The 17,927-nt window shown below is 46.6% G+C and overlaps 3 protein-coding genes across 3 annotated transcripts; 1 reads left to right on the forward strand and 2 right to left on the reverse strand.

The window, feature by feature from the left end:
* Window positions 1–2,901: 2,901 nt before the first annotated feature.
* LACBIDRAFT_329010 (uncharacterized protein) lies at window positions 2,902–3,846 on the reverse strand (the record flags this gene model as incomplete). The annotated part of the gene is made up of 6 exons (XM_001883144.1): window positions 2,902–2,946; window positions 2,973–3,042; window positions 3,122–3,186; window positions 3,263–3,291; window positions 3,525–3,648; window positions 3,775–3,846. 6 exons carry the CDS (start codon window positions 3,844–3,846, stop codon window positions 2,902–2,904), a joined length of 405 nt encoding a protein of 134 aa, XP_001883179.1.
* A 2,009-nt stretch (window positions 3,847–5,855) lies between these two features.
* LACBIDRAFT_300434 (uncharacterized protein) lies at window positions 5,856–6,198 on the forward strand (the record flags this gene model as incomplete). Its single annotated transcript, XM_001883024.1, has 3 exons — window positions 5,856–5,983; window positions 6,034–6,144; window positions 6,195–6,198. 3 exons carry the CDS (start codon window positions 5,856–5,858, stop codon window positions 6,196–6,198), a joined length of 243 nt encoding a protein of 80 aa, XP_001883059.1.
* Window positions 6,199–10,004: 3,806 nt separating this feature from the next.
* Window positions 10,005–12,071, reverse strand: LACBIDRAFT_329011 (uncharacterized protein; the record flags this gene model as incomplete). The annotated part of the gene is made up of 6 exons (XM_001883145.1): window positions 10,005–10,616; window positions 10,675–11,012; window positions 11,302–11,319; window positions 11,572–11,621; window positions 11,859–11,942; window positions 12,022–12,071. The coding sequence occupies 6 exons, from the start codon at window positions 12,069–12,071 to the stop codon at window positions 10,005–10,007; spliced, it is 1,152 nt and encodes a 383-aa protein (XP_001883180.1).
* Window positions 12,072–17,927: the final 5,856 nt, after the last annotated feature.

A 17,927-nucleotide genomic window follows, 5' to 3' on the forward strand; every position in this document is an offset into this window, starting at 1 on the left:
AGGCTTTTTTTCTTTCTGACAACTTATCATTGGGCCTAGCTTGTTCAATCATGCCTTTTCCAGCTTTTCAGAGGTGGTTTTCATATGTGTTGAAAGTAACTATTGCATTCTGCAGGGCTGAAACAATCTGCAGAAAGGTACATTTGACAATAAAAATGATCAAGACTTTTTTTCTTCCTGAACGACTTATCATTGGGCCTAGCTTGTTCAAATTGTGCCTTTTCCAGCTTTTTAGAGGTGGTTTTTGTATGTGTTGAAAGTAACTATCACATTCTGTGGGGCTGAAATAATCTGACATTTCATGTAAGCACCTCCTGCAGAGACGATCATCAAATCATCTGGTGGCTCTGCCCACTGAAATGTGATTCCTGCCAGAGGATATAAATACAAATCTTGCAATATTACCAACCTATATAGCTTATTGTTCATGATGCAATTGGAATTTTTTTCCTTTGACAACTCTGTCCATGTTTGCTCCGACGGTGCAACTATTTTTCACTCCGATGGGGTGTGCTCCAACGGTGCAACTCCTTTTTCACCATTGGGGTGTGCGCCTGCAGTGCAACTACTTTTTCACCATCGGGGTGTGTGCCTGCAGTGCAACTATCTTCCCACCATCGGAGTGTGCTCCGACGGTGCAACTATTTTTCACTCCGATGGGGTATGCTCTAACAGTGCAACTACTTTTTCACCATTGGGGTGTGCGCCAACAGTGCAATTATCTTTTCACCGTTGGAGTGTGCTCTGACAGTGCAACTAATTTTTCATCATCAGGGTGTGCACCCGCGGTGCAACTATCTTCCCACTGTCGGAATGTGCTCTGACAGTGCAACTAATTTTTCACTGTTGGGGTGTGTGCCAACAGTGCAACTATCTTTTCACCATTGGAGTGTGCTCTGATGGTGCAACTACTTTTTCACTGTCAGGGTATGTAGAGTCATTTGTTGACCTTATGAATGAAATCATTCACATGTGGAGGGGGTTAGAATACATTCAAAAAGTGGACAGGAAGGTAGGTGCAGGTATACACCTACCAGTAAGAATTGAGGAACCATTGGTGAAGTGCTGGTGGGGCATCCAGAAGGCTGCAGTACAGAGAGACACATTCATGGGAAGTTTACAATTAGATTAGGACTCTACTACTAAGAGTGGCAGAACTATTGTTGTAGTGCTGGCAGTGCATCCAGAGAGCTGGTGTGGTGCCCGCGGGACATACAGAGCCCCACCGTAGGTGCCTAGTTGCCTCAGGGAGATGCACATGGCCACCCCTTTTGATTGTAAGAATGGCTGAACCATTAGTGCAATGCCAACAGAGCAAGGCTAGTGTGGTGGCCATGGACCAGACAGAACACTACTGTCAGAGCCTAGTGACTGTGGAGGAACAGGCATCCTGCGGACCAGACAGAACACTACCATCGGAGTAGCAACTGCAGAGGGATAGCCTATAGGCACCCGCGGGGCATTTTGAGAGGCTCTGGCCGGTCCGTGGGTAAAGGGATATTGTAGAAAGACCGGCTGGGCCGGCTAGCCCATGTTTTACAAGTGATTGTCACATCCGGCTACCATGTTTGGTATGTGACATAGTGACTGAACTAACTACTCAGGTTGGCAACTAGTGTTTAAAAGTCTGGTTAGGTTAGGTTATTGGGTGCCCAGGGGCTCTAACTGAGACCAAGACTGGTTAGGGTTCATTTCCAGACCCAAAATAACCTAACTGGACCAAAGATAACCAACCAAAACCGGTTAGTTGCAGTTACTAACCAGTTAGGACCGAAAAAATAGAAAATCGATTAAAACAGCATATATTTATCCTATTTCTTGCAGTAAATATTATTGCCATGTATCATAGCTTTAAAATAAGCCCAAGAACGCTAAATTCGGTGAAGAATTGACAATTTTATGATAATATTCTTGAAAGCATACTCTTTTGGCCAATATTTTAGCAATTTGATCATAATTTTATCGTTTCTCATGCTTTTAGATGTGTTTTGAAGGGGTATAATAGGGTTGGTTTTAACCGGTCATAACCTGTTTTTAACGGTTAGTTAACTGCATAATAACCGGTTATTTCATTTCCAGAATTGACTAACCACTAACTGCAGTCTGGTCTTTTTGCGGTTAGGTCTGGTCTGGTCTCAGTTATTTTCTGGTTAATTAACCGGACCTTCAAGCACTATTGGTGGCCCATAAGCATTAAATAATATCTGTCAACCGTCGTCTCCATTGATAATCCTTTGGCCACATAAGTACTCAGGTGACGTGAAGAAGACTCCCACAGTACTGGCCAGCCCTTCAGCAGATGTGTGCCATGCGTGCCACTCCAAGGCCTCTGAACTTTCAGGGTTGTGGTCCAGGATATTCTGATATAGTGTTCTCATGAAGTCTTTGATCCCCCCAGAGCGAACCCAGATGCCCCAGGGCGGCGTTTCAGACAATCTGTGTTCTGCCTCCTCTTGACTCTTTTTGACATCTTGTCTAGCTGAAGCTAGCTCATCTGCTAATCCCTTCCTCAGTTCTTCGCATTTTGTCATCTGTTTCTCCAGTTTGGTTTGTTCAGCATCTAACTCCTTCAAACATCAGGAGGTGCTGACTTGGGTAAGTAGCTACAAATACCCTCAGTATCCTGAATACCTGGGTACACAAGTCCCCTAATCCATAGTTTCCATAGTCATCCTACTAATCTCAGTAGCATCAGTAATTTCCTGAGCTCGGTAGGTAGCTCTGCATTGTGTGTGTTGCTCTGTTTCTACAGAAGCTACCAGGTAAACCGGGGCTCTGTAGCCAGGTCTAATCATACATTGTTTGCATTGTTTCTGATCTATAAAGGTTACTGGTTCACAGTACACAATGGGTAGCTGGTCATTTTTTTGAACCCAAAGTGACAGTAGTGATTGGGAAGCATCATGGTATTGTGTATTGAGAGACAAGGTATATACATTCAAGGTGCTAGCCTAATCATGAGCTCTACTAACTAGAGACGAGGAGAGCAAGGGGGTGTTAGTACGACGAATGATGATAAGAATCCAGGAAAGTAAATATTGCCTGGAGATGAGGAGAGAAAGGGGGGAGGGGGGTAGGGTGAGTACAACAAACACTGACAAGAGACATGGAAAGTACACACCATATCGAGTAGAGGTGAGAAAGGGGGGGTAGTACTAGAAACACCAGTAAGGGACTATGCACTGCCTGGAGATGAGAAGGGAAAAGGGGGTGAATATGGCGAACATAGATGAGGGAGAATTAAGTATGCAGACATGCTCACATGCATGAGGGTAGGTTGGTCAGCACTGCCTGGAGACAAGGAGGCCAATGGGGTGTGAGTATGGTGAACGTGGATGGGGACAGATGGAAACACGCACATACTGGAAATGAGGAGAGGAAACGCGGTGAGTGTGAGTTGGCCAACAAAATGAGGAGGATGTATGCACGCGCAGACTAGAAGAGGGTGGTGAGTGTGGAGAACGTGGATGAAGAAGGAAGGGATGCACTGACTAGACAAAGAGGACTTGAATGGAAAGACTTACACGTTGGCGATGTGGTGCAAGGGGCTAGCGACCGAGCATCTGCTGAAATCAACCCACCCCAAGGGGTCATGGGATTCTTCATGTGCAGTCCCGAAAAGGTTGTCACGCTGATGCGGCATGCACTCTGCACATGATGGGCTTAGATTCACCCTTCCTAGACATAAATAAATGAGCTGCTGCAGAGCCATCTGATATGTAGAGAAATGAAATTGCTTTTTTCCAAACCACCCACTTTCCCAGTTCTACTCACAATGGCATCAAAACCCCGCTCTCGTATAACTGAGCTGACCTTGATTAAAGTGCCAGGCTCTACCTTGGGCATTATGACAAGTATTGACACAGAAGGGAGGCACTGTCGAGTGTGATTTGTGTCATTCAGATATCACATTGACAGTAACAGCCCATCCCCGTTTTTTTATGATCATTGACGACATGCAGGATGCCTACAAGCTCGAAGAAGGCAAGGACTTCCAGACCCAATTGCGTGTAGTCTTTCAGTGCCACGAATTCCCTATATTATTGTAACTCCATCTCCAGCACAGTCATCCAGTTTGGAACATATTCAGCATGAAACATAGAGATCAATTAGCTTAGTTGTGACAAGACGTGACCATCAGCTGTGGTTGTGATGAATCCCACGACCCCTTGGGGTGGGTTGATTTCAGTGGATGCTCGGTCACTAGCCCCTTGATGTGGTGGGTGGGGGGAAGAAAGAATGGATTTCCGTGTTGGGAAATTCAAAAATCAACATAGTCACATGGTGTTGGAGTTTCAACAGACTTCAATTTGACATGAGCACATCAACGACTTCCTCACCAGAACCTCTACATCCTCTCATCACTGGAGCCTTGCCATCTGCAACCCCACCATTGCCTCAGCAGTCGTCACATGGCCACCCTCTGTTCACACTGACAGATACACCTTCGACACAGTCACCGCCTTGCTTGTCTCATGGCCGACCAGCATACAACCCCTCCAACTCTCCAACACAATTGCTGTGACTGCTCACTCTCCCCGCTCATCCTCTTTCAAATCTTTTGCCTCTTTCCCTCTCAGCTGAAGCTCTCCTGCTTTCCAATCCCCATTTGCCCATCTGGTTTCCACAGCCAGTGCACTTATCAACTGTATACATGGCCTCATGGTATATTCGTGTGACCCCTCAACCGATGATGACATTGAGGACAACATGCATGACACAAGGGAATGGAAGGAAGGTGGCTTGGTCTCATGGCGACAATGTCACCACCCTTGGGGCGTTGATAGAAGCCCAGCTTTGCTTGTTCATCGTGCCCTTTTGTAAGCTCCAAATGTCAAAATGTCACTCATTCATCTCACTGACCCTTCTATTGCTCAGGTGCCGCGTTGGTCATCTTCAAATTGCCAGCTGAATTAAGCCAATACCACCCCCTCGCCTACGTTCATTGGTACACTCCCCTCCGACACACCCCTGATGATTTCAACACCAACATGTTCAGAAATCTTCACCATCACAACTTCTCCCTTCTACAATATTTAGTTGATCTTCATATATTTCGGAAGTCTCTTCGCCGCACAGAATAACAATTTTTCTTTTGAATTTCATTCATTTTTGCCCTTCTTTTTAACTACGGCTGCTTTACTCCTTCTACTGAAGCTACCAGTCTCCAGTGAAAGGATATTGGGACTACTGACACTTGCCAGACAAATATGGGAACTACTGACAATTGCTGGATAGCTACTCAGGAAATGTACATAGTGTTTGGAAGTCTGGTCACAGGACTGGAAAAAGACTGTGACCAGACCGGACCGTGACCGATCAAGACTGCAAATTATCAAGACCGACAAAGACCATAACCGCGGTTCGGTCTGCAGTCCTCTACAGATTCCAAGTTTTCAAGACTGAGCAAAAACCGGATTAACTGGTCAAAGACCGGTCTTTCGAGCCTTGAGTCTTGAGGGCCGAACTTATAATATATTTAGTATGTACCTCTTATGTTTTTGATGAGAACCAAATAGTAATGCATTCATCAACAAACACACAACTTCCTTCTCAACCACCACCACACCACCATCACTGCGACCACATCCAATTTGTCACTGTGTCACCATTGCCACCACCAACCGCTGTCAACCACCCCAACACTGATGACAACCTGGCAGCGCCATGTCACCAACCCAACAGACAAACGACGATGACAGATGGTGATGACCTGGCACATCAACAGACGTGCCACATCGTCCAGATGGTGATGATGCTGCATTGACGCATGTCGTCGTCCCTCTTCATATCAGTCTAGGTGAGTAGTGTTCATCCCCTCCCCCTCTTCTTTTCTCACATGAGAAGTAGGGGCCATGTTGCAACTCATGAACAACAACGACACACAGATGAACAACGGTGATGCACGGATGGACAAGGAGGATGGACGACGACACAGCATGGCACTGGATGTGCCACGTCGTCACTGGCACTATTACTGGAGGTGAGCAATGTGACTGCTCTCCCCCTCACCTTTTTTCACACAAAGAGTAGGAGCATGTCGTTACAGCAATGTGGCCACACCCAACAACCACCACCTCCCTGCTTGACCACCCCCAACCACCGACGATGTGGCCACACCATGTCACCAGCTGAATGGATGAAGTGAGTGCATGCCATTTCGATGGTTGACGTGCCACGTCACTTCAATCCAGGTGAGCCCTCCTTTCTCACTCCTTTGTTCATGAGAAACAGGGAGGATGTGGTGACACCCAATGTCAATAAAAGACAGTCAAGAGCAACCAAACTCATCCCCCACTTCTTATTTCAAGCAGGGCAACATCGCCATCAGTGCCTGCTTGACGACGACATAACTGATGAATGATGACGATACATGGACGAACAAGGATGGATGGTGTGGTTACCCTTGCGCGTTGCTACCAAGTCATGTACATTGTCCCCCTTGTACTACATTAAAATACTTAGAATATTGTTGTTTTGTGACCACCTTACCCCAACAAAGACCGGTTTGGACCAGTTGCAAACCAGTTAAGACCAGAACCGGTTAAAACCAGTCTTGTAACCGCAAAAGATTGCATAAGACCAGTCTGTTGCGGTTCGGTCTGGTTTTTTGAAGTTTCTTGAAATGGGAGGACCGGTTACACCCAGTGAAAACCCTGCTGGTTCAAATTGGATGAAATCTGATGAAAGTGAATCAATTCTATCCAAACAGCCAAAATCAGTTGATATTGACCACATATCCTTGGCAAAGGGCACCGTGCCTAAAGATAGATCTAGCTTGCCAATCATACACACATCTTGCTTGTCAAAACGGTTCAAATCTGTCTGGATCGTTATTTCTCTTCCAACAACCCTTTGTAGCCCTTTGTATAACTAGTGCACCTGTGCAACAACATACACAACACATCCTTGCTGTAAGCTCTCCCACACTATCATCATGCCATCCTTAAAAGAAATTTTCATGCTTTCCATTAACATTATCCCTCTTCCATCTCCCCATGATCTCCCCCTACTTATATCGCTAAGTCAAATGACTGCACCACTGGACAAAGCTGATCACGCATCCACCGACCATCTGAGCTCACCAACATCAGTTACATGAGGTGTTTGTTTGCTGTCTCCTTTCATAGTTTCTTTCTGATCTTGAACCATGCACAGGTATTTTCTCCATCTGATGATGTGGAACAACTCGGTAACTAATATTGAGCTCCATAGTACATGCAAGAGATATCAAGATAGTCAAACACTGCCAATGTATGGACCTATGGTATGTCTCATTCCTGCAGATGTCGAGCTCAGGCTGACTAAGAACCAAGACAAACATATAGTGTTTGGAAGTCCGGTCTCATGACTGGAAAAAGACCGTAACCAGACTGGACCAAGACCGCAAAAGACCAGACCTGCAGTTATGGTCTTTTATTTTTGAGATGTAAAGACCGCAAAAAAACCGGTTAACGTGAACCGGTCTTGACCGGTTTGGACCGGTATTTTGTAGCCCCTTAAATACCCTTTAAAACGCACCCAAGAACGTACGATTTGGTAAAGAAACGAGAGAGATATGAATTAAAATGTAAATTACTTTTGGGAATAATAGATGTACCAGACTTATTTTATAGAAGCACCAATTCCTAACGGAATCTGACGTTCTTGGGCTCGTTTTGAAGCTAATAGAGATGTTAATAAATTTACCAATTCATAATTTTAAAATATTAGCCTAAAGACCGGTCATAAACCGGTTAAAACCGATGCAGACTGAAACTGGTCTATAGACCGCAAAAAGACCGCAGACCACGGTTTTTTGCGGTCTGGTCTGGTCTTTTGACTTCTGGGGAAAAGGCAGACCGGTTACTGTTACGGTTAATGCCCCTGGGCATCAAAAAACCGGACCGAACCGGACTTTCAAACACTACAAACATACATGTCCTTTGCGCTCTCGCGCCACAGCTTGCGACAATGGGACATGGCCAACAACCTTCGATCCAAACTTGCTCTTCCACATCAGGAATGCAGGGACTGGGGGGGAAACACAGGGAGCAGGGTGGGACGGGGGGAATGCAGGACGGGGGGCACTTGATGGTAAAGGCAATTGAGCTCAGGAGACATGAAGGGAATCCAGGGGCCAGGTTTATATATTGCATGCTGGAGGCTCCAATGAGTAAGTTGCTGTCTCGTTCAGATGTACATATACTGGGATCTGCTTGTACCATACCAAATTGAATGTTAAAAGTGATTTTCCTATCATTTGAACTATCATATGACAACCAATTTCATCAAATCTAATGATTCTACATGACAGGTTTTGTCATATGTCAACCAATATCAGCAGGTGAGTTTTAGTGATGTTTGTGAACACAGACGATGTGAGCAGATTTGAACAGATTTTCATCTGCTATAGTAGGACCCCCCGAAAATCCTGCTAAATGGTAGATACTAAAATGGCTGATTTTCAGATTCTTGTCTGTACCAATTTTGGCGAACTCTGTCCGGATTTTATCTAGCCTAGTCATAATATAAAAATTTTGTCCGGACTACGTATCTAGCCATATTTAGGGCCCAATTTTTGTCCAGAATCTAGTATCTGGCCTCCAGAGGACTGGAATTTGAAGGAAAAGTGGAAATCTGGCTAAATTACTAAACTACACACTGTCCTTGGCCTTTTGGCGCTTCCTAAAGGCCTTCATTGCCTTTCTGAGCTGTTCCTTCCCCTTTTTCAAGTCATTGAAGAGTACCATATCGACGGGAGAGAGCTCAAATCCACTATTGTTGACTTGTGCCAACGAGACCACTCCCTCCCCCTCCCCCTCCCCTGCTGCTCACAACTCCTTCCCTCTCCCTACTGCTCACCCACTACCCACCATCCCCTTCCCCCTCCCTTACTCCCCCTCCTTTCCTGCTCACCACTCCCTCCCTCTCCCTACCCCCTTCATTCCCTACCCCCTGTCTTCATTCCCTACCCCCTGCCTTCATTCCCTACCCCCTGCCTTCATTCCCTACCCCCTGCCTTCATTCCCTCATTCCCTACCTCCCCTCTCCCTCACTGCCCTCCCTTCAGTTTTTCCCCCCCCTCTAGTTCTTCATTCCCCCCACTCCCCAGCACCCCTACCCCTCCACTCCTTCCCCCTCACTCCCTCCACTCCCTCCACTTTTCCCCTCTCCCTCCACTCCTCCCCCTCCCTCTATCTAGATTCAATGTAGATAAATTCCATCATGTATTTTTAATAAATGAGTTTAAATGAATCTTCTCTCTTTAAGTATAAATGTCCTAAGGAATCCTAAGATTAAGTTGTCAGCAGAAGGCCTGAGTTAGATTCAGTCACATAATATCTCCTTACTTTGTCCAAGGTCTGATCAGAACTAATACTGAAAACTGATCAGCTTAAAAAGTACTGAGAGAAGTATGCAGAAGTGTGTATTGGTGTAAATGTATGTTGTATCTGTGATTTTACTTCTATTCCAGTCCCATTCCTGTGGATTCCAGTCCCATTCCTGCGGATTCTGGTCCCATTCCTGCGGATTCCTGTGGATTCCTGCAGATTCCAGTCCCATTCCTGCAGATTCCAGTGGATTCCTGTGGATTCCGGCGGATTCCTGCAGGAATGGGAGGGGCACTGTAAAGTACTGGGATTTTCGGGGGTCCTGCTATAGTCTGAACATCTGCTGAAATCGGCTTTTGCTAATTTGAGCCGATCTCAGCTGACCTCAACTGCTGGGGTTTTGACTGGGGGTTACAGTTACGGTCTAAGGCACTAGGCACCAAAAGACCGGACTTTCAAACACTAAATGTACATGCAAGGTCAGCTACCTAGATAAGTTGTGGCTACTGCCTGCTATGGCGAAGAACCAAAAACTACCAGTGCAATGGATTTCTCTGAGAAACTACTTATAAATTCACTGTTTCCTGATGAAGCCTTGTCCTTCGCCGCAATAGCTTCCTCCATTTCCTTTTCAAGTTCGCTATCTCAATACTATGCACATGCAAGAGTTTCCTCGTCTCTGCTGCGAGTTCAGAGGCGGGGGGCAGTTTTCTTGAGAGTCTTCCCATCATGCATCTCGAGCTGCATTTGGAGAGGGATGGGGTTGGTTTTCGAGATTCCCCCCACGATCCTTTGCACGGATTTGGCAGTGTTGTCGTGGCAGACAATATCTCCTTCATCATGCGCATGCCATGTGGAAATGCTCTGGTCATAAGGACCTTGAATGACAAGCATAAGAATACGGTGGGCGAGTCTTTGAAGATTGTACTTGCTGCAATAAGTGTTTGTTCGAATCAGTCTCATGATTGATCCTTGACCCAGCTTTTTTGGCCCATAGACTAAGGATAAAGGGTCACCTTGAAGGCAACTTGGAAAGGTCTCTGCAAGAAGGGATGCCCAGTCAGCGTCCTTCATGACAGCTTCACCATTGGTGTCCTCGAATAATTGAATCTCCCGATCTACGATGTGTTCAGCTTTCACGATGCAGGATTTCAACGAGGCCATGTTGTGAGGTGGCATGATGGATAAGGTGTCTACGCGACCCAAGGAGGCATCATTTCCGTCAAAGGCTGTTTTCGATTTCACTTCACCCTCTTCATCATATAATCGGTAATATAGTAGAAAATATAAGAACCGAGATTGCTGATAAGAATGTTAGCATACTGTAGTGTCTCTTGTGTGGGTTAGGGTTTTCGCTTACTACCTCCTCTGCCTGATCAGGGCCGATTGATCGTTTCTCAACTTCAGCAATCCCGACTACCAAAGCCATGGGCTCGCAGAATGACACGCCTACCCCAAGATGACTGCAAAGCTTGAGCCACGTGGAATCTGGAATGGCAGCATCACTTGACATTGCTTCAAATAAAACGGCGTTTGATCCTGCCATGCCTTCAATCTTGCAGAGATGTTTTTTCAGCGATAAGGCAGTATGAGGGGGCGTGATGGACTTTGGCAAAATGCGGCTAATGGACGGATCATTGGAGTAGATGGGGTTGAAGGAGTGGATTGTGCCGTCCTTTGTGTAAAGACGATAATATACTAGTCAACCAAATCAAGTGGGATTAGTCCAACAGTTGTGAAAACATTGAAGAAGGTGGGCTGGATGCACAGTAACGAGGACCTGTTGCTTCGCCTGTCTGCATCGTTCAAGTTGGACCCAGAGAGTTCAATCTATCAAGACAAGATTAGAGAGTAAGATCATATGCTCATCCCGTCACTGTCTCCTCCACGGCCATCCACGGAGTCTCCTGGACCAAATACAGGCATTAGTATGGATTTCAACGATGTTGGTGGATTACAATTTGATTACAATGAGGTGCAGGCTTACAGTGCTTTGCATTGCCGTCTGCACAACGAAATTTCAAAAACTCTGTTTGGTTTTGTATGTTCGTCACAGATTGTCACGCATTAGAACCACGTTGGGAATTTTGAATCTCTCACACCAACTCTCATGGTGCCATAGGTATCAGATGTGTTGCACGCACGGATTATTGTTTGGCATGGTGGGCATCATCTCTCAGCACAAGAGATTTCAGGCCTTGTTGGATGAGGTGGTCTGTTTCTCTCCGATTTGTGGCAGTCACGGTACAACACGTACAAACATGATTTCCAAATTCCCTTGTGCAGACGGCAGTGCAAAGCACTGTACTGTACTGAACTGTATGGTGGCAATGTAACGCATAACGCTGGCCCGATTTTGTTGCTTATTTCAGGTAAAGTAACACATAACGCTGGCCGTGTTGCTATGAAAATGACCAAAAAAAAAGTCCATTTTTACAAAATTTTCTGTCCCTGCAGGGCAAGGGGGTACCGGGATTTAAATCCCAGACCAGGGGCTGGTTGGTTGGTTCAGCTGCCAGGCCGCTAATTTTTTTTTTGACATACCAAAATTTCAGTGCAAAACGACGAGACAGTGCTTGGACAGTGCTCAGATAGCTGCCAGAATGCATGAGCTTGAATATATTGGGTCTATCTGTATATAAAGAAGCCAAAAACCAGCTCTAAGATAATATAGGACTTGGAATTGAGATCACATGTTGTGAAATACCTTTCTCTACAACAAATTTGGAGCTTGCTGCCCAAAAACAGCAGGCCCATACAGTGATTTACTTTAATTCAATTTAGTGGGCAGCTCAGTAGTTCAATTTCAATAGTGAATTTTATGGTCAACTTCATTTTGAGCTCGACGGGGAGCTCAAAAAATGGGTTTTCACGGCCTGCTGGGAAAAAGATGGCACGTGGATGACATCATATTTCCTAAAATGGATGTGTGCCTGATTACGTTGGGTGGCTGGTTCAGCCCAAGTCCCACTAAAAATAATTTCGACGTCCGGTCCTTATTTTAAATCCCGGCACCCCCTTGCTGCGGGGCTACAGATACTAAAATATAGGTAAAATCTGGTAGAATACCCCGGCATTGCCAGGATCATTGTATGCCCAGCCGACCATCTACTTCTGTAACATCGTCTTCCTAAATCTCCGGGGGGTTGCCTATTGGACCAAAGTAACGCATAACACCCGGTCGGTTACCGAAAAAAATCCTTTGGGGCGCGTAACGCTCCGTCTGCCGTTGCCACCATACAGTTCGGTACAGTACTCATCAGCCTGTTGTTTGGTTCAGAGCGTTTGCCACAACACTCCTTGTCTTCCTGCCACCCGGAGACTTTCTCCTTCAGGCTGGCAGATTTCACTATCCCATGTTCTGATAACTCCAGGCACTGGCACCATTCCTTCTTGAGCACTGCGAACGTAACAAACTACCACGATCAGAGCCAGTCCAACCAAGCCTACAATTACGCTTAAACTCAGAGTTATATCGGGGAGTCAGGTACACTCTTTTGACACTCCAGCAACACTCCAGTGTCCACGATCCCCAAACACGCCAACAATCTCTTTGTTCGACCAGCTCACCTGAGACCTCCCTACCTGCCGAGGCTCACCTCAGGATCTAATTATTTGCTTCAGACTTGCTACTCATGAACCTTCGAAGTTCAGACAACCTCTGAGGTTTAGAAAGGCCCTTGACTCACATAGGCGCTCGCCTGCAAGAACTCGCTCAAATGTAAAAACTTCACGCTCTTCGAGAACTTTGTCTGGGACTCCCCTCTTCGGCGTTGACTCCCGATGGAAAGGAAACACACGCGCGGACCGTGACAACAGGAGAAGAGAATGCCAGGAAGACATACATTGATGTCCCTTCAAAGAATGCCAACGCCTTTCCATTCTAATGTTACAATCTCATAACAAACTCCGGAAATTCAGCCTACACAATTCGAAATGACGACGAATGCCTTTGTAGAGCCAACGTAGCAAATCAGGTCAACAACGGAGGGACGTCAAAAAATCAGATCAACCTCTGCGACGTCTGGTAAATGAGGAGCGCATATGCATGTATCCGATGCACGCAAGAACGAAGGACATGTATGGGGGGCCGAGAAGTAAGTACCCTTCGCGTACCGTAACAATACATGACCCACTTTATGTTTCAACAGACCTTCACGCGGCGCTTCGCACCGCCCCTCTCTTGACAAACGTCCTGAACTATTGACTATGGGGCTCGAAGCTGCGATCGTGTTCCTTTCAAGGTTTTGGACTTGATCAGTATTCAATTAATTCCGGTGCATGCTTGCATCGACCCTCTTGTCGTCTACTAAACCCATTTGCCAGGGGGAATTGCTACTTTATTGAAGGGAATACCACATTTGTCACTTGAAGTTCATCAGCTCAGGTGTTCCCATCGGGTTTCAAAGTTTGTCGATCATGCAAAAGAAAAGCATGGCAAGGCGAATAGAACTCAACAACGATCGGAAGGTCCCTGAGATTCTTCTCCTCACAAAGAACCTATTGACTTGTCCCACCTTCCGACGAAGAAACAATGTGACTCACAAGGTTTTATTGATGGTAGGCGATCCACGATATTATGCAAGAGGCATTCGAGATCAGTTGTTTTCACCAAGAATGCAGTCTGATCAACAATTGACATGCAGACCGGGCACAGGGTATCGCAAGGGTAGTACTACTATCGACCGCAAAAGAAATCCAGAACTTGCCCAGACCACGGCGAAGCGATTGGAGCTCAACTCACGGAAGATCCTGGACTTCTGAATCACCAACAGCCGATTAACATGCCAGATGACCTTTTCACAACCAGTACGTGCACTGAACAATAAAATGTACCCAGCCGAATAATATGCCATTCCAGACAAAGATCCGCCAGAAACTCGCTAGAGAGTGACTTTGCTCGGCCCCCACGCTCGTTGACAAGGTCAATGCTTCCTTCCAAGCACTATCAGCTTCATTTGGAAAGCTGTTAAAAACAAGATGTCGTCAGGCCAGAGCTCCAATTGAGTACAGCGCCTTTTCAGTAATCCACTGGCATTGAACAGTAAGTTCCAAATACCCAAACTCCTCTTGTGCTTATCATCGACCCGGAGCAGACCGTCATGAAAGTAATTAACATCTCCACCTTTGTTGCTCTCGCGGCGCTCGTCCACTTTTCTTCTGCCGTTTCGTGCCGGTGCTTTACCAAGAAACAGGGGGCCGTGGGCACAATTGCTGAATATGACGCCAAGTCGTCCGAAAAGTGTTGCAAGGACGTTATGAACGCTGAACTCCATGATGCCTTCCCGAAACCTGTCTGCGGCATTGAGGGCAAGGCGAAGGAGTATAAGAAATGTTGCAAATCCAGTGACAAAGGTTTTGGGGACTGCGTGGGGGAATGACGAAAATTAGGCTTGATCATGTGATGTGTATGCACTGAAATGTAGTGTTGCCGTCGAAGCGAAGTGACTTCGAGGTGACTTCGAGGTGACTTCGATTCGGTTCGAAAATCACACCACTTCGTGTCACTTCGAGGTATCGAAGTGAGTCGAGGTGAATTTGTGATGGCCATCAATAATGGCTGGAAAAGGAAGATTGGCGCACGTGAAGCAGCACGTCGAGGCGCGTTTACTACGGTTTAGTGGTCTTTACAGTCGCGATTCGACGCTCTCCCTCTTTCTCCTCCCTCCCTTCCCCAATACAATCTTAAATCACACCAGTTTTATGTGGCTGAATGTATAGTACCAGTTTCTTTCAATTTATGAGTGTCGTATGATAAAATTTGCTTAGGAAGGAGGGGTGAACATCGCGACTATAAAGTCTCAAAAGAAATTTGTTCTCTGCGACGCGACAAGATTTGCACAGAGAATATCGAGGCTTTGCGAGTGCTGAAGTTCTCATATGAGAAAACCGTCTCAGTTTCGTCGCTGATCTCGTAGCTGAATGACATGGACAACGCCAATATAAGATCCAGTAGCGCAACAGTAGCGGCACATGTGCCAGTACCCGACTCATGCTCAGCTTGTATTTCACTCCCCCGCCCCACCATTTTCAGCATGAAGGCAGACCTGCGGATGAGAGCCCTGCTCTTCATCCTCCTTCTCTCTTTTCTTTGTTTGCGAAGCGTGCAAGAAGGATTACACTATCTCAACGGAGGCTGCTTTTGACGGGGATTTATTTCAGAACTCGAAAGATATTGATACTAAAGTACCTGCGTGATACTAAGTAAATACTACATCATGTATTCAAGTACACGACAAGTTACTACAACGTTCAGCACCAAGAATGCGAACGATATTATTGGCTGATCAATTTACGGGGATCACCGAATTCGCTTCGATTCACTTCGAAAGACCGAAGTGGATCGAAGTGAACACATTTCCCCACTTCGATTCGCTTCGGTTCACCTCGCGGCAACACTACTGAAATGTTACCGTATAACGACCTCTTCAGCCCCAGTGGCCTCCATCGCTCTATCTTCACGCCTATCGACACAAAATGGTATCGATACAGCTTTTGGCACACTCATAACCTGTTTACGAACAAGCCGCGGAGAAACTCGATAGAATTCTCTGCAGTGCTCGGTCTTAGGTGCTCTGAGGTGTATGCATATCCGCACACTCGAAAATTCCTGACGGACACCTACCTTGCACCTGTGACTCCTCTCGGACCCAAAGCATCGACGATAAGTGCCCTTCAGTTGAATTCTTTCCATGCGAGCTTGGATCCGACAATTGGGGAATCCAATCCCTTGCAACTAGGCGACACCAACAGTAGGGATGGCTTTAGCGGAGGAAAATGGGGTGCATACTAGCCTCCGAGCCAACTTGGATCTGTGGGGACCCTTGGTCGATCCTCGTTATCAATTCCCAACGCAATCACTTGTTCTCCCTCATGCGCATGCCTAACATGTGCTCTCAACTCCTTCCATGCGTGCCTCCATATATCACACGACACACTCTCGGATCTCCATCTCAAAACTGCCAGACACCTTCATCCTTCTCCTCCCCCCTCCACCAACGTATTCTTGGCCCACTCCTCAACGTCCTCGATATGTCTTCTTCTAACGCAAGACCGAGCGCAACCTTCCCTGTCAAGGCCTTGAGCTTGATACGAGGTAGTACCGACGGAACCACGTTTTTCTCGATAAACGATGCCCTGGCCTCCGCAGCTGATCTGGCTAACCGACGGATTCTTTGTATGTCCCATGGAACCAAAGCACGCATTTTGAGCGTGCTGCGGCAATAAGTTGTGAAAGCTCGACAGGGCCCCAGTGAATGTTCAGCTCCCTTCACGCCTTCAAGAGTTTGGAATTGGTATTTGGGAGACGACTCCCTGAACTCGAACGTGGAACTACTTACCCGCCTCTCTCGGACAGAAGGCCCTTCACATTCCGTTCAGCAAGTTTCCGGATTCTTCGGCAATCCATCTGAACACTTTCGAATGAGTCCGATTGGTTGCTGTGATGGTCTTCATTGTACCACCTGGGTCTTTGAAAGTTTTCGGAGCTTCTTGAACTTCGTTCTGCCGGGCAGCTCCGATCGATTCATGGTCATTGTCGTCTTCATCATCCGTAGCTTGTTGACAATTCCGAGTCTTGTTCATGACGTGGACGTGGACAGTTTGATGTTTATGATGAGCTCTCAAACCTCCTCGAGTTTGTGACGTCCACGGGTGGGGGCTGAGCGCTGAGGGTTTAGGGTTTGACTTCAGGTGACCGCAATTCTAGGTGCTTGGAAATGTAAAATCTCGACCTGGGGAAATTTACAATTGTCAGGGAGAGCAAAATGCTACCGACGACACTGTTGTCCCCCTTGCTTCTTTCGGTCTTGTGCGAATATCGAATGTCGTGATCCATCCCTCCTAGAAACACGAATTTGGATCATAGCAGACCCTCCTGCAGTTGTGATTCGTAGAAGTTGTGGACGTCAATAGCGGAGGTCCGAAAGCTAGATGGCACAAAAACTGGATCCATTAATGAAGCGACTGCGGGTTCGTTTGAATCGGTTCTGGACACTGGATATGGCCTGGATCTGCCTCCCGGTGGATTTAATTCACGCACAGCTGAAAAGCTATTGTGTTGCTCGAGGGCATTTGGAGTGTTTGCGATGAACTTGGAGCTATCACAGGCTATCTCCCGATTTCATCGGTCTGCGCAGCTGAGCTCACACATGCCACGATTGCAAAACATTTTCAAATTAAAACCCCGGGAGAATGGACTCGGGAGCGTCGCGGTCTGATCGCCTGGACTTGGGAAACAAAACCCTAAACCTCAATTCCGTTTCTGGTCAAGGGTTTACTCAAGTCGCCGTCCATGATCAGTCCTCGAGGTCTCCCCGGGTCCAAACCCCATTGGCCCCATGTACCTCACTGCGGATAATAAGATCCGATGCACGTCATCCATCCCTCCGTCTATCTAAGCGTGTTTGAGGAGACGCCGATAAATTAAGCGCTACCTAGTAGTAATGAACTCGAGTTCGTAATTAATGAACTCCCATCAAGCAAAATAACCCCTTCAACCGCCCTTCCGACTCCCGAGCTCTGAACCTGAGCATCCACGCGTCACCCTGGTCATCACGCGTCATCACGCGTAATCCGCACACACTTCGCTATCATCACGCATAATCAACCACC

Source organism: Laccaria bicolor, genomic scaffold, assembly GCF_000143565.1.
Source record: "Laccaria bicolor S238N-H82 LACBIscaffold_19 genomic scaffold, whole genome shotgun sequence".
Lineage (NCBI taxonomy): Eukaryota > Fungi > Basidiomycota > Agaricomycetes > Agaricales > Hydnangiaceae > Laccaria > Laccaria bicolor.